The sequence below is a fragment of the Penicillium argentinense genome, assembly GCF_028826775.1.
Source record: "Penicillium argentinense strain IBT 30761 chromosome Unknown utg000003l_segment0_segment0, whole genome shotgun sequence".
Lineage (NCBI taxonomy): Eukaryota > Fungi > Ascomycota > Eurotiomycetes > Eurotiales > Aspergillaceae > Penicillium > Penicillium argentinense.
Window position 1 is genome coordinate 215,445 of NW_026622662.1, and position 22,610 is coordinate 238,054.

Below are 22,610 nucleotides of genomic sequence, written 5' to 3' on the forward strand. Positions count from 1 at the left end.
GTCAATATGGCCGTATTTGCCTTAGCGATGAGACCCACGTAGTGTTTGGGGATTTGATTACCGGATTGGCTAAGTGACCGTTAGCCATCGAAGAAAAGGTCATGGAAATTAGATTCGAAGAGAACAAAGTTGTCGCTGGGCGTGACACAAAACCTCTGATTTGAAAGACATTTCTCAAGTACCTCTCTCTTGATATACACATATTCCAATAAGCGAAGAAAAAGCATTATTCTTTAGATTTTATTTTGCGGTAGCGAATCTATACGAGTGACGCGTAGCGCGGATCTCAGGAAGTGAGCACCACTCTCGACAACTTCCCATACCGGCGATGGTAGCTTACCAACCACAATCCCCCGTATGTTCAATTTCCAACTGACCTGAAGTTTTTCTAAGAGTTAGTGCACCTGCCAAGGAGATCTCGCAATGAGATTTGTTTTGTCGTCCAAAGCTCATCATGGGATACTGTAACGTCCCGCTTGGCAAACCACGCATGTATTCTCCCTTGGGGGCCAAAATGCCCAAAATCTCAATTATGGGAAACGTATTTGCCTCCTACGATGATCTGTACCGGGTATCAGTTTATCGCAGAAAGGGCGACAATCATCCTACTGTCGGGAAGCAGGTAATCGGACTGTTTACGAACGCCAGAGAGAATTTCTTGAGGTAGGAAAAGGCCTTGGTAATCTTGAGTCCTTGGCGAGGTAGCATGCTGGAAATTTCGGCTACTCACTGCGACTAACTAGTGCCGATATCAGAGAGACAACAGACAATTCCATGCAAAAGGGGGGTCAATTTCCATGGTTTTGATAGCACATTTCCCTGTCCTGGTTGGGCTGCTGTGGATTATGCGAGAAGTGATATGGTGCGAATCATGATTGAGAACAACTTCAATCTGAATCCAAGCAAAACTATTCTCGGGTGGGGATGTCCGCTCTATACTGCCGTTGAGAAGGATCGTCTGGACATAGTGAAACGGCTCGTTGCTGCAAAAGCTGATGTAAACTTTGTGATGGCTGTTCTGTTGAATCTCGCCGTCAAAAACGGGAAGCTGGAGACGATAAACTTTCTGATTCACCAAAATGTCGACCTTTGCGGTGAGATTTGCAGAAGCTTGTCATTCATTCTTTCCGAATATATGATGCAGATAAGAAAGACAGTAATATGGGAATGTTTCCTGATAAGAATACACTGGATCATTTACAGAAGCAGCTCTTGTTGGGAATGTTGAAGATGCCAAGTTACTACTTGATAGTCGCGCAGTTATTAATGCTCAGAACCCAAATTACTGGGAAAGCTGCTTTGGTGGATGCCTGCGAGAAAGGTCATTTTGAGATCATCTGCTTGCTCATTGAGAGGGGAGCAAATGTTCATTTGCAAAGCATTAAGAAGAGATGGGAAGCTTCCTGCATAGATATCCCTGGGTCCATTGGTTTTGGGGCAGAAAGGTTCTCTTGAGCAAGGCGGCTGCAACAACGTCATGAAGAAATTTTTTCATGGCTTGAAGAAAGAGTTAAACGTACTGCAACGCCGCACCTGTAAGGATGACGACCTTGAATAAAAGGCCTTCTACCTACACTCATTGAAGCATTTAGGTCCGCAGCCGAAGCAGACGTAGACACGATCTTCACCCGCAGTGGAGCGGCTCCACCCAGCGGACCCCGGAGATTGTGATAAGACCGGAGCAACGTGGGGAAAATACGACAGTCCTACGCAGTTCTACGTACAGACTCATACTGGGCTGCGAAGGGGCTAAAGATGAACAGATGTCAGTTGTGGAGAGCGTTTAGGCACTGAGCGTCACGGTGACATCACCACCAGCGAGCGACGAAAAACATTCAACGCAGACCAAAAAAATAAAGAAAACGAAAGAACGAGCTGCCCAACGCCCATTGATCATCGAGGACTCGTGAGGGTGTCCGATAAAAGTAGTCGAACCAAAACCCAGCCTCTGAACGAAAGAAAAGTCCCTGGTAAGAAGGAAAGACGGCAAAAATTGGCTGCGGTGAAAGGTGAAACCATCACATGCGGGGTAATCACGCAGTCGGCGATCGCGGATCCTCGTCTTCCTCGAGAATGCCCTGTGAAATGAGCTCCTCGGGGTCTGGTCGGTTTTGGATCTTGTGCTCCAGGTTGTCAGCCAGCATGTGCTTCTCGAGTTCACGGGCGTGCGCTTGGAGGGCCGGGGCGGCGTTCGTGGCGGGGAGGATGTTGCCTTTGTATAGTCAGTTATCCTGTCGCAGCTATCCCAGCGATGGGAAATATAATAAAAGAGAAAATAATCGAGCATGTACGTAACGGAGGATAGAAAGGCAAATGGGACATACGTTCAACAAGCTCACCGCGGTCAGGTCGCTTCTCGAGGTTCTTCTTCAGGCTGTCTTGGGCGCGCTGGCGATCGAGTTCCTGGCGAGCGGACTGCAGGGCACTGTATTCATGTCGCATGGTCAATAAGCGAAAGTAGAACTCAACCTGAGAGGCCTATGGTCAACTCACGGAGCGACATTCGTGTCAAGCAGGATATGGCGGTCCTTGAGATCCTGCATGTCGGGGCGTGTTTGGAGGTGCTTCTCCAGCGAGTTGCGGCGCTCATGGAAGACGGCGCTCAGGGGAGTCTCGTCGATGTTAGTCATTTTGGCGATGATTGATAATTCTCTGGTAAGTTGAATAAAGGTGAAGAGTAAGTGTTGGGAGGAGTGGAAGAAAGAAGGTACAGAGAGGAAGTGGCAGTCAAATGATGGTCGTCCCACGGGCGAGTCACGCGGGGAAGCGAAGTATACGGCGGTACATTGGCAGGCACACACACTACAACAACAACAACAACAACTACTACTACTACTACTACTACTACAAACTACGAGAACAGGCTGAGTCTACCCTACGAAGCAATACAAAGGATGGTAAGAATAAAGGAGCAGAGATAGCAGAGTAGATTGTAAAAATCCACTACGTACAGCCCAGGCTTAGAAACCAAGGGCGACCGATACCGATTCGCAAGGAAAGGCTAGGGTTCAACAGGCAAAGGCAGCGCGTGAGAACACGCCCAGAAAAATCACCATAAGATACACCACAAGCTCGCTGATGCAGATGCCCACGAGGCACCAGGTCATCGCGGTCCGACCATGCGGTCTGGAAAAGCTTCATGCCGGGCGAAGGGGATTTGGGGGATGGAAGAGAAACACGGCTTTCGCGACAGGGAGTCCCCGAGTTTCTCTCGATGAGAGATGTCCTGCACAAGGAAAGAAGACATTACCCGTTCCGTTCCAGCCCTGGATGCAATGAGTTCCACAATTAAAAAGAATGCTCGGTCCGCCGAGGGCCTTGACATCTGGTCACGATTCCAGAATGTCCAAGGGTTCTCAGTAGACCCGCTTTCGTCCTTCAAGGAACCCACAGCTTGCCACGACCACGTCCGTTACCACGAGCACCACCACGGCCAGCGCCGCCGCGACGATTGTTGGGACGACGCGAGGCGCTCGCGTTGTTGCGCGCAGCACCCTGCTGGGTACTCAGGTCAACAGTCGGGGTCTTGTTCGGACCGCCCAACGATCGGCTGAACGAGTTCGGGTCGATGGGCTGCGTGGGGACGTCGATCGGGGCCTCGGTGGGCGCGGGCACGGTCTTCGGAGCGGCCTTGGGCGCCGTCTTGCGAGAGGAACCGGCCCGAGCTCCACGGGAGGAGCCCTTGCCCCGGCCGCGAGGAGCACCACGGGGCACAAAGACCAGTTCATCCTCGTCGCTGTCGTCCTCGTAGGAAAGCAGAGTCTTGGGTTCGGCAGGTTGGGCCTGAGTCTTCTCAACGTATTTGCATCTGTTCTTGTACTCGCGCTCCTCGTATTGAATGGCGGTGCGCAGCTGAAGGATGTTCTTGACGCCGATTCCGAATTTCTGAGCCCATACCTGCGTCGCACGATCGTTCGTAACCAGAATGCAGCTCTTGGCGGTGTTCTCGGCATCGGGGCCGCTGTGCAGACGCCACAGCAGAGCACTCAGCAACGGGCGCAGGACGGGCGGGGCCATGGGGATGATGGTTCCGGAACCAGTGCGCTGGTGTCTGGCCTGGAGCTGCTCGGACTTGTCGGGGATACCGTTCTCATGCTGAGCACACTCCGGGCTGGTGCGCGAACTGCGGGAGGAGGTGCGCGAACCGGGTCCACTGGGCGACCCCACGGAGTCGATGGATGCAGTCTCGGTCTCCTTCTTGAAGTTCAATTTGCTCAGGAGCATCTGCGACAAGTCCTCGGGAGCCGTGGGGCCATTGTTCTCCTGGGTCTGGGGCGCGGAAAAGGATGCATCGCCGTTGTCAAGCGGCTCGGGCTCAGGCTCGGGCTCCTCCTCGAACTCGGGCAGAAAGAACTTCTCCGCATCTTCCCAGCGCTCGTACTGTTCCATCGGGCCCTGAAGGGTTACACGGTCGGCAGTAATGTGGTCTTTTCCGGAGGTAACGCGGTCAAGGAAGCGAACGGCCTCGCGGGCATTGATGGCGACTTGGGATCCGGCCCGCTTCAAGGCGTGGAGACGTTCGAGGGCTAGAAGAAACAGCAGTCAGCCACATTTGCACACCCTCCAAGGACCCTATGGGAGACTGCGGTAATAGCGACCGGAGTCCACGGAGCGTGGAGGGGATCTCTTACTGTAAAGAGGGACAATGAGATCGATGGCGCCGTTGGTGGTCCATTTCTTGATCTCGCTGATGTTCGTGGTCAACGCTGTCTCGTCCACTGCACAGTGAAAGACCTTGCGTTCGGTCGACATAATGGCGAAGGAGCGACGGCTTCGGTTGGGGAGTAGAGGGCCAGGGTGCCCTATACCGGGGAGGTTGAAGAGTTGACAGTCGCAACTGGTCATGGTGGGTTCGGAGTCAGCAGGGAGGAGGTTGTGGTGGGATGTGGGGGCAGAGCGGGCGGCCAGTTAAAGGCTGTCGGCGCTGCGCGAGGGCAATCACTCACGATACAGTGACTGGAGGATCATCTGCCGCATCTTTCTCACGGGCAACACAAAGCAGGGGTGGGCGTGCGATGTCCAGCAGAAAACGAGAGGATGAGGACGATGCAGCTGACTAAGCGGGGTCGGCGGCGGCAACGCGGAAAGAGACAGACAAGAACAATCTAAGCAAACCACGCACTGAGATAAATGAGATGAGATCAGTTCGTGTAAAAGAGGAGTATCATAGCTGCTGGGATGCCTGGGAATCTAAGAGCTAATCAAAATGTAGAATCAAAACAAGTGCCTCCAGGTGCCCGCCATGGGGTATAATATACACCATGCCCGTTCCCTCTACGCCTTCTTCACCTTCTTGATAAGCCCATCGGACTCCTTCACACGCGAAGCCCATTCACTAGATACAGTCAGCAAAGAACAGTCAAGATCGTAAACGAAGGGGAATACTGACGTCCAACTGCCATCATAGACCCGACGCAGGTTCGGGTCTCCATATTCCGCTTCGCCTAGCGCGGTCTCAATGATCGACGCTGTGACACCCGTGCCACAAGAGCTGATAATTGACTGGTCGGGATCCACCTGGCGGCCCTCAAAGACCTTCCGGAGGTCCTCGGCAGGAAGATACGTCTTCGTTTCGGGGTCGAGCAGTTCATTGAACGGCAGGCTCCGAGAGCCCGGCAAGTGGCCGGATGACAGACCTGGTCGCGGTTCAGGGTCGGTGCCAGCCCAGCGTCCATAGCTGCGGGCATCCAGGATTTCTACTTCCTCAGCGCCCTCCTTACCATAGTCCATGGCCAGCTCCTTCATCTCGCGGAAGGAGATCACCAACTTCGAGTCGTAGGTAGGGACAGGGTATTTGCTCTTCTCGACCGGTGCGGGCTCGCCGCTCTCAGTCGGAAGACCCTGCTGAACCCAGAGACGGTAGTTGTTCAGGATGTGAACATTGGGGTGGCCGAAGACACGCAGGGTCCAGCCCACGCGGGGAGCGGAGAAGATCCCTAACTCCGCGGTGTCGTAGACCACCACCTCATCATCGCGACGAATACCCAACTCGCTCATGGCCTCAGCAAATGTCTCACAGGTGGGAAGCATGTGAGGGTAAGGGGAGTCATTGTCCTTGACACCATCGAGGTCGAAGAAGCGGGCTTGGGGGATGCGAGATTGTCGGAAAGAGTCAATTCCTTTGCGACCCTCGGGATCATTGGGCATAAACCAAGCCGCACACAGTGGGATCACTCGGGGAGAGGTCGAGATCTTGGTCGGAGGGTTCTTCTTCAGCGCTTCGTTGAGCTGGGTAGGGGTAACCAGGTATGAGGAGAAGGAGACGTTGCGCTGCAACTGGCGACCGGCAAAGGCCGAGACGGGGGCAGACATGGCTGTGCGGAGGGTGCGTGCGGGCTGCACGGAGCGAAATGCCATGGAAGCCATGTCTCAAGGCGGGCGAGGGCTTTTTGAAGGGCAGTCTGCAGGAGACGTCGGTGATGTGTGGAGGTGCGGAGAAGCTCATGTGATAAACACGATAACCACGCTTATCAGCACGCCTTCCAATGTTTTCTCCCTCCACTTCGGCCGTCCAAAGCACCCCGCTGTCCCCGCCACACGGAATATCCTACAGTCTGTCTGAACTGAGGGGACACGATGAGGGTCAACATCAAGAAGTGGAATGCTGTCGCCACCTGGCACTGGGACATCCCCGAAGACGAGGTGTGCGGCATCTGTCGCGTCCAGTTCGACGGCACCTGTCCGACCTGCAAATTCCCTGGCGATGACTGCCCTCTGCGTACGACTCGTTCCACTTAGACGACTAATTGACAAATGCTGACCGGTAACGCAGTCAACGGAAAATGCGGCCACTCGTTCCATATGGTGAGACCCGAAACCCCTTCCCCCCACGCGTTTATGAGATCTACTGACGAACTCGGCGGCCAGCATTGTCTTATGACCTGGATCCAGCAAGAGTCATCTAAAGGACTGTGTCCGATGTGCCGACAAAGTATGTCACTCTATCAACCCGAGATCGTGACCGGGAAATTCAACTAATGGCCCTAGAATTTGAATGGAAAAAAAAGGATAAAAAGCATAAACATTGACGCGGATCGTCCATTATTACATGCATGCTTCGCGCGGCGTTCAATGAGCTCAAGGATACCCCTGCTTCTTATCTTTCTGTATTATTTTGCTTGATGCTTATCTCTTGGCGCGTTTGGTATTGCCTGAAGAAATTTGGGCTAAGGTTGTTCGGATGAACAGCCGATCCGAGATCCATCTGATGTTGCTCTTCACGAAACTGTCCCATTATTGTATCTCGATTCAATGGCGATTGATAATTGATAGACAAAACTCCATGGTGCCCTTCATTGTTCAATCAGTTTGCATTAGTATGTGCGACGGGTAGTAAGGCACTTCACAATCTTGAAGTACTCCATCTCGGAGTGTTTTGACTGTGGTGCTAGTGTTTCGTACGCGGATAATGTCGCTCTCCGCCGGAAGCGGCGGAGAGCGACATGTTGGATATAAATTTGAAACGGCGCCTTAACCAAGGAGCGCAAAAATTCAAAGGACACTGCTTAAAACAAGACCTTTCGAGGCCATCCCTTGCATATTATATACTTGATGGCATCACTGTTGATTGCTGGGGTCGCGCCGAGTCGAAATCTGGATTGGGAAGTATTGCCAGCATCTTTCCCCCACAAGCTGTGGCGAACAGCCGCGCTTTCGCTGCACCGCGCAAAGTTGTCTCGAAATGGGAAAGTCGCAAAGTCCGGGGAATTGCAAGTTCGCGTCAGACACTTCCATATTTGGCCCATTTGTCCTAAAGATCGGGTATTGCGCGTTGGGCAACCTCACTTGACTCCATGCAATCGACTTCCCCATGCAGAAGAGCTCTCGCAGGTGTTGCCAAACAGATCAGTCCAAAGAAGGAGTTATCTGAAGTACATGCCCTTGTTCTTCGCGACTGGGCATTCATAGATACACATGAGAGGGGGCCTATCGATCCATATCTGGGATAGCAGCCCCTAGGGGCGCCTTCAACATGCGATACAACACTCCCCGCGAGAAAAATCCTTCAACACAATTCCGGCCGAGAGTCTGGGGGCTTAACCCAGCACGATTCGGTCAATTTTATTCCGATCATCAAGCGCGTTGCCAATGCATCAAATCGGAATTTCACGGCGCAGTGCCTCGGTATGCCGGTTCGATAGCCATGCGACATGAATGAAGGTCCGCTGGTGGCGAGGGGAGGCTGAAACCCTCGTGGAAACTAGGTGCGCAGATCCCTACCTTTCTAGTACTGGCACGAACCCTCTGGCGGAGATACCGAATCGGGCAGTATTCCCAACTGCCGCCAAAGTGGACTCTGGACTGACCTCATCCGGAGTTCAACCCCGCGCTGCTGGTCTGTACAGTCCCAATCCTCTGCCATGCAGAAGCTCTCCAAGAAGTTGGAGAAGTGGGGCACCAAGACATGGACGGCATCCTAACGTTTTTTATTTGCGAGTGAAGCTCGGTATGTTGGCCGTCTTACGCATAGCGTGGACGTTGCATGGTGCAGCACCGTGCTCTTAATGAATCAACTGGGGAAATCTCTCAATAAGGAAGCCTGCTCAGCCTTGGCTGGCTCACCCCATCTCAGTTTATCTGACTCCGGCCTCCTTTAAACGATGGAACTCCGCATCGAAGCCGAGGTCCTATCTTCCAACTACAAGACTTGTCGTCGACATCCTAACACCTCAGACTCCTGATCCCGTTAAGTCCGAGCTCTTAATTCTATCATGTCCTTTCACGCCAAGCTCTCCCACGATGGTTATATCTATACCAAGCACGACGGTCTGGTCCAGGGTCTTCGTACCTACGGTGTGATTCAGCCTGAGACCAAGATCCGTGACGCCGATGCCGGGAAAGTCTGGGACGCCGTCATCATTGGTGGTGGATATACTGGCCTGATTGCTGCCCGTGATCTGGTCAAGGCCGGTATGTTGATTAAAATATAGCCCAAGAAAGGCGAGATGAGCCGTGCGAAGTGAACGATCCTAACTCGATCGTACTGTAGGCAAGGAGACCCTCCTCCTCGAAGCCCGCGACCGTATCGGAGGTCGTACCTGGTCTGCCGAAGTCGATGGTACGACATACGAGATGGGAGGCACCTGGGTCTCACATGTTCACGGTCGACTCTTTGCGGAGATGCAGCGTTACGGTCTCAAGGACGACGTTCAGATGACCCGGACCGATGGCGGTGGCTGCTCTTACTTCACTCTCGATACTGGCACCGGCTCGCGAAAGCTCTCTCTCGAAGACGCTGGTGCCATGACCCAGCGCGCCTGGAAGCTGTTCATGAACTACGACGGCCTCGACGGTCGAAAGCTCTGCCCCCTGCCCTACTCCACCCTTGGAAACTCCCGTGTCTCCTTCGAGGAGGTCCAGGCCGTTGACCAGATGTCCTGCCGAGATCGCATCAACCAAATCAAAGACCAGCTTTCCGCTGATGAACTTGCCCTACTCGAGTCTCTTGTCCCTCACATGTGCGCCGGGACCGTCGAGGATGTCGGCTATCTTGAGATGCTGCGCGCACAGGCTCTCCAGGGTTTCTGCCCGGAAACTTTCGAGGAGGTCTGGACTCTCTACAAGATCCGCGAGGGTCAATCCGCCCTTGCTCGACGCATCTTCGATGATGCCGTTCGCCTCGGTCTGCAATACTCCTTCAATTCTCCTATCAAGTCGATTATTGACCGTCATGGCGTTGTCTCCCTCGGTACAACCACCGATAAGTCTTTTCGCGCCCGCCGTGTCGTGAACACGATTCCTCTCACAGTTCTACATACAATCCACTTCGACCCCCCCTCTCTCCTCTTCGCCAGGAGGCCATGCGAATTGGCCACCTCAACCACCTTACCAAGGTTCACGCCGAAGTTGAGGGCGATCTGCGCGGTCTCCGCGGTTGCACTTGGCCCGGTGACCTCCTGTATGTCTACGGAGATGGCTTCTGTGCTGGAAACAAGTCCACTCGTATCATCTCGTTTGCTGGTGACAACCGAGGGAAGCTCGATCCTCTTAAGGAGCCCGAGCGCCTAGAGATTGCCCTGCAACGCTTCCACCCGATGAAGATCAAAAAGGTGCTCTTTCACGACTGGCTGTCTGACCCCTATTCCCAGTCTGGCCCTGCGTGGTACCGCACTGGCTACCTCACCAAGTATCTGGCTGAGCTGCAGAAGCGACACGGCAATGTTCTGATGGCCAACTCAGACTGGGCTTCGGGCTGGCGTGCGTTCATTGAGGGTGCTATGGAACAGGGTGCCCTTGCTGCGGATACTGTAATGAACGAGATTGGCATTCTCGGTGCGAACCCATCCAGCGATCCTGAGCGTGATGCGCGTCTTTAAATTGTGTATTAATTTTAATCTGTTCGAGATTATGGCACCAAGTTAAACGGGGCTTCTTGTAGAAAATCGTTTTACTGCTATAGGTATTACTAGGTATCCATGCAACCATAGGACAGTAAATTACCGAAAAGTCAGTCCAATAATGATGTTCAAGTTGTGATGTACATAATGTATGTTCATCACATGACGGCCAATTCCAGATTGTTTGTGTCCTTCGTTTTGTGCCCAGAGAATAATGATGTTTATATTGGTACAACCATCAATCAAAATATCTGTTGTTGTTCTGGCAGGGATGTATGAGAATAGACTTTCAAATATGTGATACTGCATGCTTCTACCCCTCCTCCCTCTCCAAAAGGAAAAGGAAAATTGAAGTGACGGGGAGATGATATCATTCTACTCAACTTCGCACTCTCCTATGTACAGGAAGATAAATAAGGCTGACCTAGTAAATCTTGAGGTTCCGTCAAAATACTGCTTGAGTTTCTTAGTTGTATAGACCACCGTTGGCGCAGAGGACAGAGCCGGTTGTCCATTTTGCATCCTCCGTGCACAAGAAGGCAACCAGAGGGGCAATGTCATCTACCTCGGCGACACGAGGGGCGGCTGGTGTAGATTCGATCATGGGCTGCATATCCTTGAGGAACTGCTCGTCACTCTGGAACCATTGGTCTGCAAGCTAGTCAGTCATCGGAAACCTCAGAATTTAGAATGTAATTGCTCACCAGTAGCAACGGGTCCAGGGTTGACGCAATTAACAGTCACGCCGTGAGAGTGGCCCAGCTCCTTAGCCCAGACACGAGCTAGCGCTTCATTGGCAGCCTTAGTGGGCCCATACACGGTGTGGCCAGCAAAACCGAGGCGGGCGGCCGCGGAGGAGACGAAGACGATGCGACCACCACGGGGGAGATAGGAGAGAGCAGCCTGAGTGAGGAAGATAGGGCCGCGGACGTTGCAGTCGAAGTGCGAGCTGTACATATCCACCTTGAGGTCCTTCAGGTCGGCCTCTTCACCAAGAGCGGCGCTAATTCTTTTGTCAACAAATTGCGCTATCCTTGTTTGGACCACAAGGGCGACTCACTTATGAATAAGTATATCAATCTTTCCGTCCTTGCTGATCTTCGTGGCGGCATCGATGAGACGCGGGATCCCTTCAAGGTTCATCACACTCGCCTGGAAGACGATGGCCTTCACGCCCAGTTGCTCAATCTTCTGAACAATCTCCTCTGCGCGATTCTTACTACCCTCGGAGACATAGTTGACGACAACGTTGGCGCCGCGCTTGGCGAGCCGGAGGGCGATTGCGGCACCGATAACCCTAACCATCATTAGTCGCCAGCTTTGTTAAAATTTTTGATTCTAGGTTGTTCCTGTGCATACCGGGAAGATCCAGTAACAATGGCAGTCTTTCCCTCAAGAGAAACACCGGAGAAGTCCGGCATATTGGCGGGATTCGGTTTTGATCCGGACGAAAGCCAATGGAATAAGGCAAAATGAAACGATGTCCATCTCGAAAATTACAGCGACAATGAATATATAGGTTCGGACAAGGTTGAATGACTTCATTGCCCCTCTATATGCCCCTACTAACACACAGCTGGTGTGGTTGACTTTCATACCGGATGGGGAACATCACCGCTTCAGGAAGATCTCCCAGCTCTGGATCTACGCCACCCCTCATCATCAACCCGACATCCAGTCGATTTTGGTCCGAAGTACGGGGTCGACAAATGGACGTTTGTAAGCGACCGAGAGAAGACCGACGTATGAAAAAAATTCTCAAGAAGGCCAAGGGCGCCGGCTAATGTCTAGACTCAACTACTCTGTGGAACCGCTTGAGTGCCAACGCGCTGTCGTAGGCACCGTCGCGCTGTAACTCAGAATCATGAAGTGTCAGGAGAGCATCAGAGGCGCATATCCAGATTATGGGGCTTGTCGGTCTTTTGATGAATATCGCGATCCACGCCCTGATTTCCTATCTGCGGCCATCGGTTGCTGTTTCTGCAGGATGTCTTGTCAGTGGAGTCGCGCCCCTGCTTCTAGCCACACTCTGTCGTCTTGATGGTCCTGGATATTGGCGTGGTATATCAGGCCATGGCCCTTAATCGGCATCGCACGATCCAATCTAATCTGTCATATACTAGAGTAGTGGGTCTCACTGGGCGCGGATCTGATATACACCATTGCGAGCTTGGTGATGACAGCAGCATTTCCAAAACAGACGCAGGCTTTGGCTGGCGGTGTCTTCAACATGCTTGCTTAGATTGTTCAAAGTGTCGGAATTGCGACTTCTGCGATCATTGCGGGTCAGAGCACAACTGTGTCAAAGCGGGTCAGCTCTAAGGAAGAACTTCTGCTCGGTTACCAAGGCGGGTGGTGTTATAATTGTGCTTTGAGCTTTGTCTCTGTTGCAGTCAGCTTTTGTGGGCTAAGGAGCCTTGGGGATCTCGAAATCAAAAGAGATTAAAGGAATGAGTTTAGTTAACTACTTGCGTTCGCGATATTCTGCCTTAGGCACCGCGGCGAAATCGTCGTCGGAGCGCTACTGCGTTTTTTTTGGGGGGGAGGCGTAAGGGGCAACTTGTATTGTCACGAGCGAAGCGCACTAGGGAAGTGAGAAACAAATTATCCCATTTCCATTCGATCGCACTACTTAAGCTCCATTTTCTGTTGTTCGAGAGCAGTAACCCAATCTCACGCCTGTTGTATCACGTGCGATATTCGGCCCGATAAGGATGTACTCACGTGCCGATAAGAGCTTCGCACGAGGAGAGGCAGTCATCCCAACGTCTCCACACCCACGATGCAGTGGAGATGTCGGCTCACCCGTCCCATGCGTTTTCTCCCTCCGGGGACACATCCAAGGCTCACGCCAGATCGCCTCCGACCCATCCCGACCTTTCCTCCCGAATTAGCGATCCTTCCATCAAAGAAACCGAGCCGTCTGTAGAGACGGAGCAACCACCAACCATCTCGCCGAGCTATGATCCTGCAAGGAACGAACAAGGATGCCCGACATCAGGCACAGATAATGTCGAACCGGATGAAAACATTTCAGAGCAATCGTTTCAGCCTTTCTTCACCATCCTCGCGGATGCCCATAGCCCCGTAATTCATCACCCAACGGTGCACTATATATTCTCCGATGACGACACCGATATAATCAAGGAAGCCGGGTTTCGCAGTCTTCACATGCAGAGAATCACTATACCCTCAATAGAAAAAGACAGTGAGCTCGAAGATGATCACGAGGGTTCGACCGAGCATGACCCGGAAGAAGAGGAGAAACCCGCTCTTCCACCTGCGATTCCTGGCGTCCGAACCCACTACCTCCTCCTCGACGTCAAACCCTTCGCAACTGCCGTCGAAAGGAACACTAGTGCAGTCCAAAATATGAGCACCTTCCCATCAGTACCAAGTGCGAGCCCTTCGAACCCGGTATCTGCCTTGCCGAAACCCGACCAACCCGCTGGGCTCCATACTCGAGCTCAATACCGTGTGAACTCCGCAAAGAGCTTCTCTCCAACTTGGCAAATTCTCAATGCAGAGCTTGTTCCTGCGCCAACATTCGACTATCAGGATAACAGCGATGCACAGTCTCATGGAATGATGCTGAATATTCGTGGGACATCCGGCGCTCCACAGGAACAGCGGAACAAGGAAGAGGGACTAGAGGATTTGATGGATAGGTTTGAAAGCCAGATGGCAGAGCTACAGGCCGTGATCGATTTGGCGAAGGTGGAGGAGAACCCGAGAGATGGACAGGCTGATGAAATCCCAGCTATGACCACGGCTGCAGAAAATAACTGAGCCTTAGGAAGGGCCAGGGCTTTTATCAGCTTAGATATTTCTCCATGCTAACATTATCTTATATGTTGACGTTCATACGGTAATAATTTTGGCGCATTTAACAAGCACGGCGTTTGGCGAAGTCTGATTGGAACGAATTCTGGCTTTTTTGGTCTCATCTATCTCCACTATCTCTAGTCCAGAAAATCTACAATGTTTTTTTTGAAGATCAATTGTTCCATATGAAGTTACACTGACATGTCATAAGTCCCAAGGGAATGTTCGCCCCAGTGGCTGGGAAAATTCACGTCTAGGAAATTCTGGAAATAGATGCTGAATGAGCCCTCCTTCAACGACAATAAATCATTACTCTCAAAGAAATGATCCAAATCGGAGGAAGGATCTTCTGCCGACAATGTCTCGTCCCGGATATCGATGTTGGCCTGAGTGGTGTCGACGTTTTCCAGATTGAGAGAGTCGGCTACTGGACCGCCAAAAGTATTGGGCATGTCCAAGTTTTCACTGGCTGGTAACAGAGAATTAGCAATTTCAACCGCTGCCTCATTGTTGACTTCTGATGTATTTGGTCGTTCATGGTGTGTTCGACGGTGGCTGCTATCCAATGCATGCTTGCCTAAGCGCATCATCACTGCTGCTGACCACCATATTTCGCCAAGTGAGCCAATGCGCTGATGAAAAATTGTCAAATTTTCCCTTGCCAATAGCTGGTGACTTGGTAGCTTGGAAGTCTGCGATTGTCTGTACGCAATCGAAAAAGCCAGCGAAAGGGTATAGGCAGAAACGGATAGGGGTAACAAATCCCGAATTTCCTTTCTGCGACAAAGTGCCGCAATAGACAGAATCGATTGACGCTGGTGAATGATAGACGTTCGTGAGTTCTTTCGACTTTGCAGTTCATTTGAATAGGTTGAAAGAATAATGATCGCATGATGGTATAGCTCGAGGGAATCTTTTTTTTTTTTTGTCAGCTAGTAACCGAACAAAGCTCCGGATCTTGCATACCTAAAATTCCAGGTTCTGTGTCGTATGACATAGAGCTCTCCACAATATCTTCAAATGGAGAAAGATCGGGACACTGATCAACATCCACATCCGGCGTTGGTCGAAAAGAGTCAATAACATGACCAAGTTGATCCGCTAGCAGCAGCCAAATGCGAAATGGGGGTTTGAACAGGGAAAGAACATCCGTCACTTTCTGGCCATGATCCCGATCATGAATCAAGACCGGTCTCCCATTCATGGCCGAATTCCATCTATCGAGGCTCCACAGGCACCAGAACAGCGATTTTGCTTTCATGGAAGATTCGCCATCCGGTCTTCGTAAGTGCAAGCCAATTGTCTGTGCATGATGAACAGCTTGAGACAAGCTTAATGAGCTGTCCTCTGACCCATTCGGGCCCCATTCGTGCAATGACAGCAATATCAGGATCTGGATAGTTGTGATCCTATTTCCCGCTTCTCTGCCGGGCATATTGCGCAGGATATCTTTGTAAATCCTTTGAGCGAATGTCTTGACCTGCAGAGGCTCCGCTCCTGGGCCCAAGAATAAGAAAGATACCGCGTCGCGATCCTTTGCTGCGGCAAGACATATAGACTGGAGAAGAAAAGGGGAGATTGTGCCATTTATGAACTGGGAGCGTGTCTCGTCTTCGTCAAGGAATGGTAAAACAGGATGGATACGACGGAAGTAGATCGCAAGCAATCCGTTTTGACATGCTCGTGGGGGTAGGAGAGCGCGATCACGATAGGACTGTTTATTCTGCTGACACATATGCGCTTCTTCTGATGGATGTTGACTTTGCTCTTCATACAGCCAAGCTCCAACATCTCCTCTTTTTCTAACTTGGCCTTTGAGTAGTCTCGCTTGAGGATCGTCCATCAAGGCGACCAGAGGATTTGAGTCGCACGCAAATCGAGGAGGCTCATGACTTTCGCATGCGTCTGCAACATTTTGGGTCGATTCTTCGCCGAATCCCTGCGATTCAGACAAGTGCCGACTTTCATCTCTAGCTTCGGCCTGGTCGGGGAGGGCAATCAATGGTGCAGAGCCTTCAACGTCCTTTGTATCGGAGTGACTGCCGTGCAAACACCGTTTCTGGAGCTAAAGGTTAGCTCATTGTCCGGGCAGATTGATGATATTCAGAGCACTGGATTATACCTTTTTGTGGCGGCATGTTGTACACGCTCGTCGGGGTCTTTTCACATTAGGATCATAGCTCCCGACCAGAAATGTCAGTTCCATTGTGGTATGACTCGTACAATAATCACAGAAAGATACAGCTTGACCTGTGTACTCGTCCGTCACAGAAATCACGACGATGGTGAGTTTAGAGCTAATTTTATCACCTGACAGCCACGCGGCGGAGGCGTGACGAAAAAGGCAATCGCCGCCGCGCGGGCCTTCCTATGTGGATGCCGTCCCAGAATGGAAGTAATCCCAGCGGGCTTAAGTCTTGGCGCTCGGTGCACAGCGTTCAGAAGTACCGCGTAGCTAAGGTAGGGCTGAATGCTGTGCTCATCTGATCTACTAGCACGAAAAGCCAGAAGCTCATATCTGCTGTTAGCTAATGCACTACTATCTAGTCTGAGGGTCGATTTAGCACACTTCTCAGAAGAAAGCAGAGCATGGCTTGGATTGCAATGATGAGTCGTAAGATCGCACATCATTGACAAGAAATATTCAAGCTCGTTGGATACATAAAATCTTTTATTGTTTTGAGCCAAGCACGGCCCAGAGATATCTCCTGTGTCACTTGATGAGAAATTTTTAGTGACGTTGGTTTCCGCCCCAGATTAGGAAGGTCTCCGCCAACCACAATAGACCCCCGCGATATAAAAGCAGACTCGGGTTACTGACCCTTGGGAGAATTAATCTATATATCTACTGCTATCTGATTGCAAAAATGTTCTCGCGCAATGCGGAAGCTTATGACTTGCGGTGAGTCGAATGGGTCCACCATGAACTCAAGTTGCATTGGACGTACACTAATGCGCAACCTTGTCTAGGCTTGATCAGGCATGCGTATTCATACAGGATGATTCAACTTGCGTTAAAGGAAAATTTCACATCTATCTACCACGCTCCGCCTCTCTCAAAGACATTCGAGTGAAGCTGATCGGTTCCATGAATCTGTAAGATGCCAGACAAGGCTCCCACAATGTACATCCATTGCTGACACGACTACGACTAGGCCACGGGATGACTCACTCTTCGAGAAGACTCGTGAAATTCTCACATTGCTATCGGACCATGCACTAGGCTCATCGAAGACACTGAACTCATTTCAACTGTCGGCGGGAAACTACGAATTCCCCTTCAGCATCCCATTACCAAGCGCCATGACAGATACTGTTACAGGCCCAAAGCACATGTACCAGATGTACTACGTGCAGGCCACTATTGAGCGTCGTTTCAGATACAACACCGTGGTATCCCAACCTATTCGAATTTATCACCCTCCCGTACTTGGTCAATTGATGCCTTCCGATCCTATGGTATGTCTTCCAGCCCCAGTACGAGGTTCAATCAGTGCCTAACAATGCATCATTCAGACTCTGGAAGGGCAAACAAAAACGGACATTCAATATTGCATTTCCATGCCAGATTTAAATGTTCCATTTGCAAGCAGCTTTACAGTCAATTGTTGGATCGCTCCTCTTTCAAAAAATTTGAAATTGCGCAATGTCTCCCTCGCCGTCATCGAGAAGCATTACCTTCGAGTAACGGCTACAGCTGCCGAATCTGTCATGCATAATGTCATGACGAGGAATTGGACACGTACCTCCACGATCTTTTCGGCTGAGCAGAAGTTCTCTGGGGTTACTGGTTCCCCAGATGATCTTTCGCCGGAGTGGAGCCTAGATTTGCCAGTGCATTTGCCCGACAGTTTCGATCTTGCCTCACAATCAGTCTCAACGAGCTCTATCAATATAATTCATGAGGTCGTGGTCCAAGCTGAATTTGAAAATACAGAGATACATGCAGTGGTAAAGGTAGGGAAAACTGCGTACTTTGTATATAGAACCATACAGCTGACTGGCATCCAGATGGACGCTAAGATACCTTTTTCGATATACATGACACCTGCTGTGATTGGTGAAGACGCAACAATTCATAATCAGAGCATTGAATGCTTTTCGAATATTGGCGAAACTCCTCCCCCCTACGGTGACCACAAAGCCGATGCGATACTCTTGGCGTGGGAGGGAAATCTGAGAAGACTCGGCTTGGAGACTTCGCCAAGTTTCAGCGACCAATGCTGCCAGCTAGAACTTGCAAATGCTTCTTCACAATACATTGGGAGCTCAGCTAGCATTGAACCACCTGCTTACGGTTCTTATCCTACTGCATAATCATTTTAAACATTTCGGCTTCAAGAGAGCTCAAAAGTTGGTTCAACGGCCATTTCAATGTCAAGCACAGAAGTAGCAATAGCATTGTAATATTACGATAGTAATCCTTAAACCACAAAACAGTTCAAAAGCCTGCAGCTTTCTCAGTCCCTAACTCCGTTCCCGGGAAGATCCAAAACGCATCTGGGTATCAAGATGTCACACGAATCGAAACAAAGTAAACAGAGGTGAATGCAGGGGTACTCCATCTAATGCGACCCGTTTCGGTGGGTTCTGCGGCCAGCGATACCAGATGGAGGCACGTTCTCTCGGCCCTCCATCATACCGGCCATCTTTTTGGAAAGCATTTTGTGGGGAAGCTTACTCTCTACGGTGGTGTTCGTAGAGTTGGAGGTTGAGCGACGCTTCTTGAGAGGCGGCTCGAATTCATCCTTTTCGGGCGTGTCATCAAGCTCCATAGAGGCATCCTGGGCGGGGGTCTGCGGCTTGCCGGGGTTCGCTTCCTCTTCATCACACTCGGCTGGTCTGGCGACGTTTACATCGACTTCCCTAAGGCCAGTGTTGGAAGCGGTCCCGGACGACGAAGGATGATGATTTCCTACCTCTTCCGCGGCATCGCTATACACATAGGAACGCTTGGACGGGGATGCAGTTGGGGAGCGGATGACGGAGTTTGGATGGATGTCTTCATTAAAAGGAAGCGCGGTGAATTGCTTCGAAGTTCGGTGCCGAGAGCGAAGACCATCGTGGGATTCGGTTCGGGGTAAAGTAGAAGGGTATTCGTAATGTCGCTTTTGAGGAGTCACACCGGTCGGCACGTACTCTTTCAGTGGATTGCCTTGCACACTGTCTCGCAGCTCGTTAAGCGGCTGTCGAACCTCTTGTTGCAGTGGCGCGGTTGAATGCTGCAGGTTCTCGGTATGCATATCCGCGTCTTCCTGAAGCTGTTCAACCCGCTCAGTGAGACCATTGAGCTGGTCATCCACAGCCAAGTGAGACTCTCGGACATTGCTGGACATGGCATTCAGACTGCCCAGCTGTACCTCATGGAAGCGGCCGTTTTGAGACCGAGCCTTTGCAACGAAGTCATCAAGGGCTTCCATTTGTGTGCTCATGTCGCTCATTTGGGCATTCACAATGCGAACAGTCTCCTGATGCACGGATTCGGTAGCCCGTTGAATAGAGGCATTTCGTTGATCGAAATTCTGTTTGGGTTAGTGGGTTAAAAATCGAAATGAAGATCTGGAGATTCTTACTTCCCAATCGCTCTGCATCTTGGCCTTCATATCATCCCGAGATGCAGCGACATCCTTGGCAAACTGTTCCTCCTTGAAAATCCATTCATCGACGTGTCTGTCGTGTTGCACTGTCGCCTGCTCGAGAGAGTCGCCGGAGGTGGAGAGATCCGTTCGCACGGTATCGAACTTGCCCTTCAGGCGGTTGGCTTGGCGTTGGCTGGACTCATCCAGAAGATTTCGAATTTGGGACATGAGGGTTTCGCGTTCAGCTTGAGCACTTGCATGCTCCTCTTCAAGAACCTGTGCAAGATTGGATGAAGCCTTGCGGTTGGCCTCGATCGACTGACGGTTGGCTTCTTGCAGCTCTAGACGGAGCTTATTGATTTCGGATTTTTGTTGCTCGATGTGAGAGGTCATGTTTTCGAACATGCCCTTGAGATCCTTTCCGAGAACACTGTAGGATGAATGCAGCTGGGAATAAAACTCGCCAAATTCGCCGATGACCTCCTTTGAGATCCGGGCAGCGGCAGCAGACAATCCATTCAGACCTTCGCCCACTTTGGTCTTCACATCCTCGCGAAGAACCTTGATTTCTTCCAAAACCTCATTCATCTCGTCGTGTGCACTGGAAGTTTGGCTCTTCGCCTGGGCCTCGACTTTATCGAAAGAGTCACCAAGCTGCTGGAACTTCGAGCGAGTGGACTCGACAGTGTTCAACTCGCTATCAACAAATTGGTGGATTCGAGTCGACATGCTGTCCAGAAGCTTAGCATGCTGTGACTGGAAATTCTCCATGCGAGCATCGATTTGCTGGGTTACACTAGAGACTTCTCCGGTCGATTCCTGCCAGGTTTTGCGGTTGTCGGTTTCCAGAATTTCTTTGCGGTCCAATTTCGCGTGGAGGCCGTTGACATCTGCAACAGTGTGATCCAGTGTTGTCAGAATGTCAGCGCCAATTTCGCGAAGCTTGGCTTCGGTGTCCTGGTGAGCCTTGCGCACAGCCGTCTCTTCGTCCAATCTCTCCGATGTGTTCTTCAGCGTCAACTCCGTCTCCGCCAGATCAGACCTGGTGTTGTTAAGTTTCCCCAAGGTCTTTTCGTTGTCCTGCTTGAGGGTGTTGAAGTTACTTGTGAGAGTGAACAGCTCCTGGACCTTGTGGCGAAGGCTGGATTCCATAGACTCAATTTTGGCGCGTTGTTCCTCGTTGACGATCCTTCGGGATTCGCTCTCCATGGTCATCTCTTCATGTGCCTCCGGCGTCATGTAAACACCGTTGCGGTGGCGGGTGGCGATGAGTTCACTCTTAAGCCGCTCGATTTCCATTCCGATTTCCCGGAGGAGTTTGTTTTTTGAAATGATGGAATTGATCTGAGGTTTGTTGCGAATGTTCTTCGCACGGAAGGCATAATCCAATGTTGAGATCGTTTCCTCCAAGTTGCTCCGTGAAGGCGACACCGTCGCAATAATGCATGTCTTGGTACGACCGCCCAGCGAGTCTTGCAACAGACGTGTCAACTTCGATTCACGATATGGAATGTGGGAGCCCTTGTCCACCAGGGCGTTGATGACCCGGCCCAGTGTCAGCAAACTCTTGTTTATCAAGCCAGCCTCAGTTGCTCTCTTGTTTTCTGCACCACTTCGCCCAATGTTCTCACTTCCAGCCAGATCCACAAGGTTGAGTTTGCCGGAGCTGACGTATTCTTCACCCGAGTCGGTGGTACGGTTAGTCAGGACCGTGATGGTGAATATGGTGTGACTGCGGGAACTGAGATCATTGCACTTGGTCGCGGCAACTTGACGCTTGTGACTTCCAAGCTGCAAGAGTTTAATGCCGCTTGAAGCAGAATCGATGTAAGTTTCCTCCATACCCTGGACAATAGTCGCGGCATGGCCTTTCTTTTCGTTCTCGAAAATCTTCAACTTGGCGTTGTCTTCGGCGGATAGGAGATCGCGAAGTTCTTCGTTGTACAATTCGATGAAAGAGCATTTGACTGTACTTTCTGTGTCTTCGAGTTTGTGGAATAGGGAGTAAAGCGTGCGGGGGATGATGCCTGCATCATCGGACAAAATACCGAGGGTGTCGGTCATGTCGCCTGACATGGTATACGTTTTTCCTGTTCCTGTCTGTCCATACGCGAAAATCGTGCAGTTAAATCCGGCCAGCATCTTGAGATTATGTTAGAGCATTGCCATTGCGAAGCCAGTATATAGAATCAGGAGACAAACCTCGTGAACGATAGGGAGAACTGTATCTTCAAAAATTCGTGTTTGGTCGGCCGCCGGCGAAAACACCTTGTCGAATGCATACGTCTTGTTGGAAAGGGCATTTGGACCCATCGAAAGGTCCACCGTTTTACCATTCACGCCTTCTGGGGTGGACAGGACAACGCCGCTGTTCTCCTTGACTTCGCGCTGGTTGCGACCGCGGCAACGCACCACCACATGGATGCTGGTATCTTCGTTGATTTCACGTTCATAATCTCTCTCTTTGCGCTTCCCCATGGGAGCGGAAGCAGAAGCAGACGATTGTTCAGGGGTGGGTTTCGAGTATCGGGTCGCAGGAGTCGGCGCGGCCTTCGTTGACACCGCAGGTGACGCCTGCGCCCGGTCTGGCACCGTGGAACCCGCTCGGCGTGTAGGCTGTCGCAAATTAGACCTTCTCGCGGGAATCGCGGAGGCGGGCCGAGCTGGGCCGGCCATGGTGATGCGAATTGCAGAGGTTGAATCGCAATGGGGTGGGGATGTGTATGGGTTAAGGGGGAAGTCGATCCGTGCATACAAAAAGTGCTGGCGGATCGTTTGGGCAAAACATAAACAAAGCGCACGTGACGGGTCACACTCCCCTCTCATGTGATCACATGACCCCGCGTCATCGGCCCCCTCTTTCATGTTC

At 51.3% G+C, this 22,610-nt stretch overlaps 10 protein-coding genes across 10 annotated transcripts; 4 read left to right on the top strand and 6 right to left on the bottom strand.

Moving 5' to 3' along the window:
* Positions 1–2,033: 2,033 nt before the first annotated feature.
* On the bottom strand, positions 2,034–2,630 carry N7532_002251 (RPEL repeat-containing protein; the record flags this gene model as incomplete). The annotated part of the gene is made up of 3 exons (XM_056614745.1): positions 2,034–2,212; positions 2,325–2,425; positions 2,494–2,630. The coding sequence occupies 3 exons, from the start codon at positions 2,628–2,630 to the stop codon at positions 2,034–2,036; spliced, it is 417 nt and encodes a 138-aa protein (XP_056477717.1).
* Positions 2,631–3,378: 748 nt separating this feature from the next.
* On the bottom strand, positions 3,379–4,845 carry N7532_002252 (uncharacterized protein; the record flags this gene model as incomplete). The annotated part of the gene is made up of 2 exons (XM_056614746.1): positions 3,379–4,526; positions 4,632–4,845. The coding sequence occupies 2 exons, from the start codon at positions 4,843–4,845 to the stop codon at positions 3,379–3,381; spliced, it is 1,362 nt and encodes a 453-aa protein (XP_056477718.1).
* Positions 4,846–5,274: 429 nt separating this feature from the next.
* On the bottom strand, positions 5,275–6,366 carry N7532_002253 (sulfurtransferase; the record flags this gene model as incomplete). Its single annotated transcript, XM_056614747.1, has 2 exons — positions 5,275–5,335; positions 5,390–6,366. 2 exons carry the CDS (start codon positions 6,364–6,366, stop codon positions 5,275–5,277), a joined length of 1,038 nt encoding a protein of 345 aa, XP_056477719.1.
* A 210-nt stretch (positions 6,367–6,576) lies between these two features.
* N7532_002254 (anaphase promoting complex subunit 11) lies at positions 6,577–6,978 on the top strand (the record flags this gene model as incomplete). The annotated part of the gene is made up of 2 exons (XM_056614748.1): positions 6,577–6,718; positions 6,773–6,978. The coding sequence occupies 2 exons, from the start codon at positions 6,577–6,579 to the stop codon at positions 6,976–6,978; spliced, it is 348 nt and encodes a 115-aa protein (XP_056477720.1).
* Positions 6,979–8,711: 1,733 nt separating this feature from the next.
* N7532_002255 (flavin monoamine oxidase family protein) lies at positions 8,712–10,316 on the top strand (the record flags this gene model as incomplete). Its single annotated transcript, XM_056614749.1, has 3 exons — positions 8,712–8,910; positions 8,990–9,704; positions 9,749–10,316. 3 exons carry the CDS (start codon positions 8,712–8,714, stop codon positions 10,314–10,316), a joined length of 1,482 nt encoding a protein of 493 aa, XP_056477721.1.
* A 487-nt stretch (positions 10,317–10,803) lies between these two features.
* N7532_002256 (SDR family NAD(P)-dependent oxidoreductase) lies at positions 10,804–11,758 on the bottom strand (the record flags this gene model as incomplete). Its single annotated transcript, XM_056614750.1, has 4 exons — positions 10,804–10,988; positions 11,042–11,340; positions 11,398–11,634; positions 11,697–11,758. 4 exons carry the CDS (start codon positions 11,756–11,758, stop codon positions 10,804–10,806), a joined length of 783 nt encoding a protein of 260 aa, XP_056477722.1.
* Positions 11,759–13,130: 1,372 nt separating this feature from the next.
* On the top strand, positions 13,131–14,126 carry N7532_002257 (uncharacterized protein; the record flags this gene model as incomplete). Its single annotated transcript, XM_056614751.1, has 1 exon — positions 13,131–14,126. The coding sequence occupies one exon, from the start codon at positions 13,131–13,133 to the stop codon at positions 14,124–14,126; it is 996 nt and encodes a 331-aa protein (XP_056477723.1).
* A 227-nt stretch (positions 14,127–14,353) lies between these two features.
* Positions 14,354–16,368, bottom strand: N7532_002258 (uncharacterized protein; the record flags this gene model as incomplete). Its single annotated transcript, XM_056614752.1, has 3 exons — positions 14,354–15,075; positions 15,129–16,221; positions 16,285–16,368. 3 exons carry the CDS (start codon positions 16,366–16,368, stop codon positions 14,354–14,356), a joined length of 1,899 nt encoding a protein of 632 aa, XP_056477724.1.
* Positions 16,369–17,029: 661 nt separating this feature from the next.
* Positions 17,030–18,479, top strand: N7532_002259 (uncharacterized protein; the record flags this gene model as incomplete). Its single annotated transcript, XM_056614753.1, has 5 exons — positions 17,030–17,064; positions 17,133–17,258; positions 17,318–17,621; positions 17,679–18,119; positions 18,174–18,479. The coding sequence occupies 5 exons, from the start codon at positions 17,030–17,032 to the stop codon at positions 18,477–18,479; spliced, it is 1,212 nt and encodes a 403-aa protein (XP_056477725.1).
* Positions 18,480–18,727: 248 nt separating this feature from the next.
* On the bottom strand, positions 18,728–22,417 carry N7532_002260 (putative kinesin family protein (BimC); the record flags this gene model as incomplete). The annotated part of the gene is made up of 3 exons (XM_056614754.1): positions 18,728–19,684; positions 19,736–21,883; positions 21,944–22,417. 3 exons carry the CDS (start codon positions 22,415–22,417, stop codon positions 18,728–18,730), a joined length of 3,579 nt encoding a protein of 1,192 aa, XP_056477726.1.
* Between the last annotated feature and the right edge of the window lie 193 nt (positions 22,418–22,610).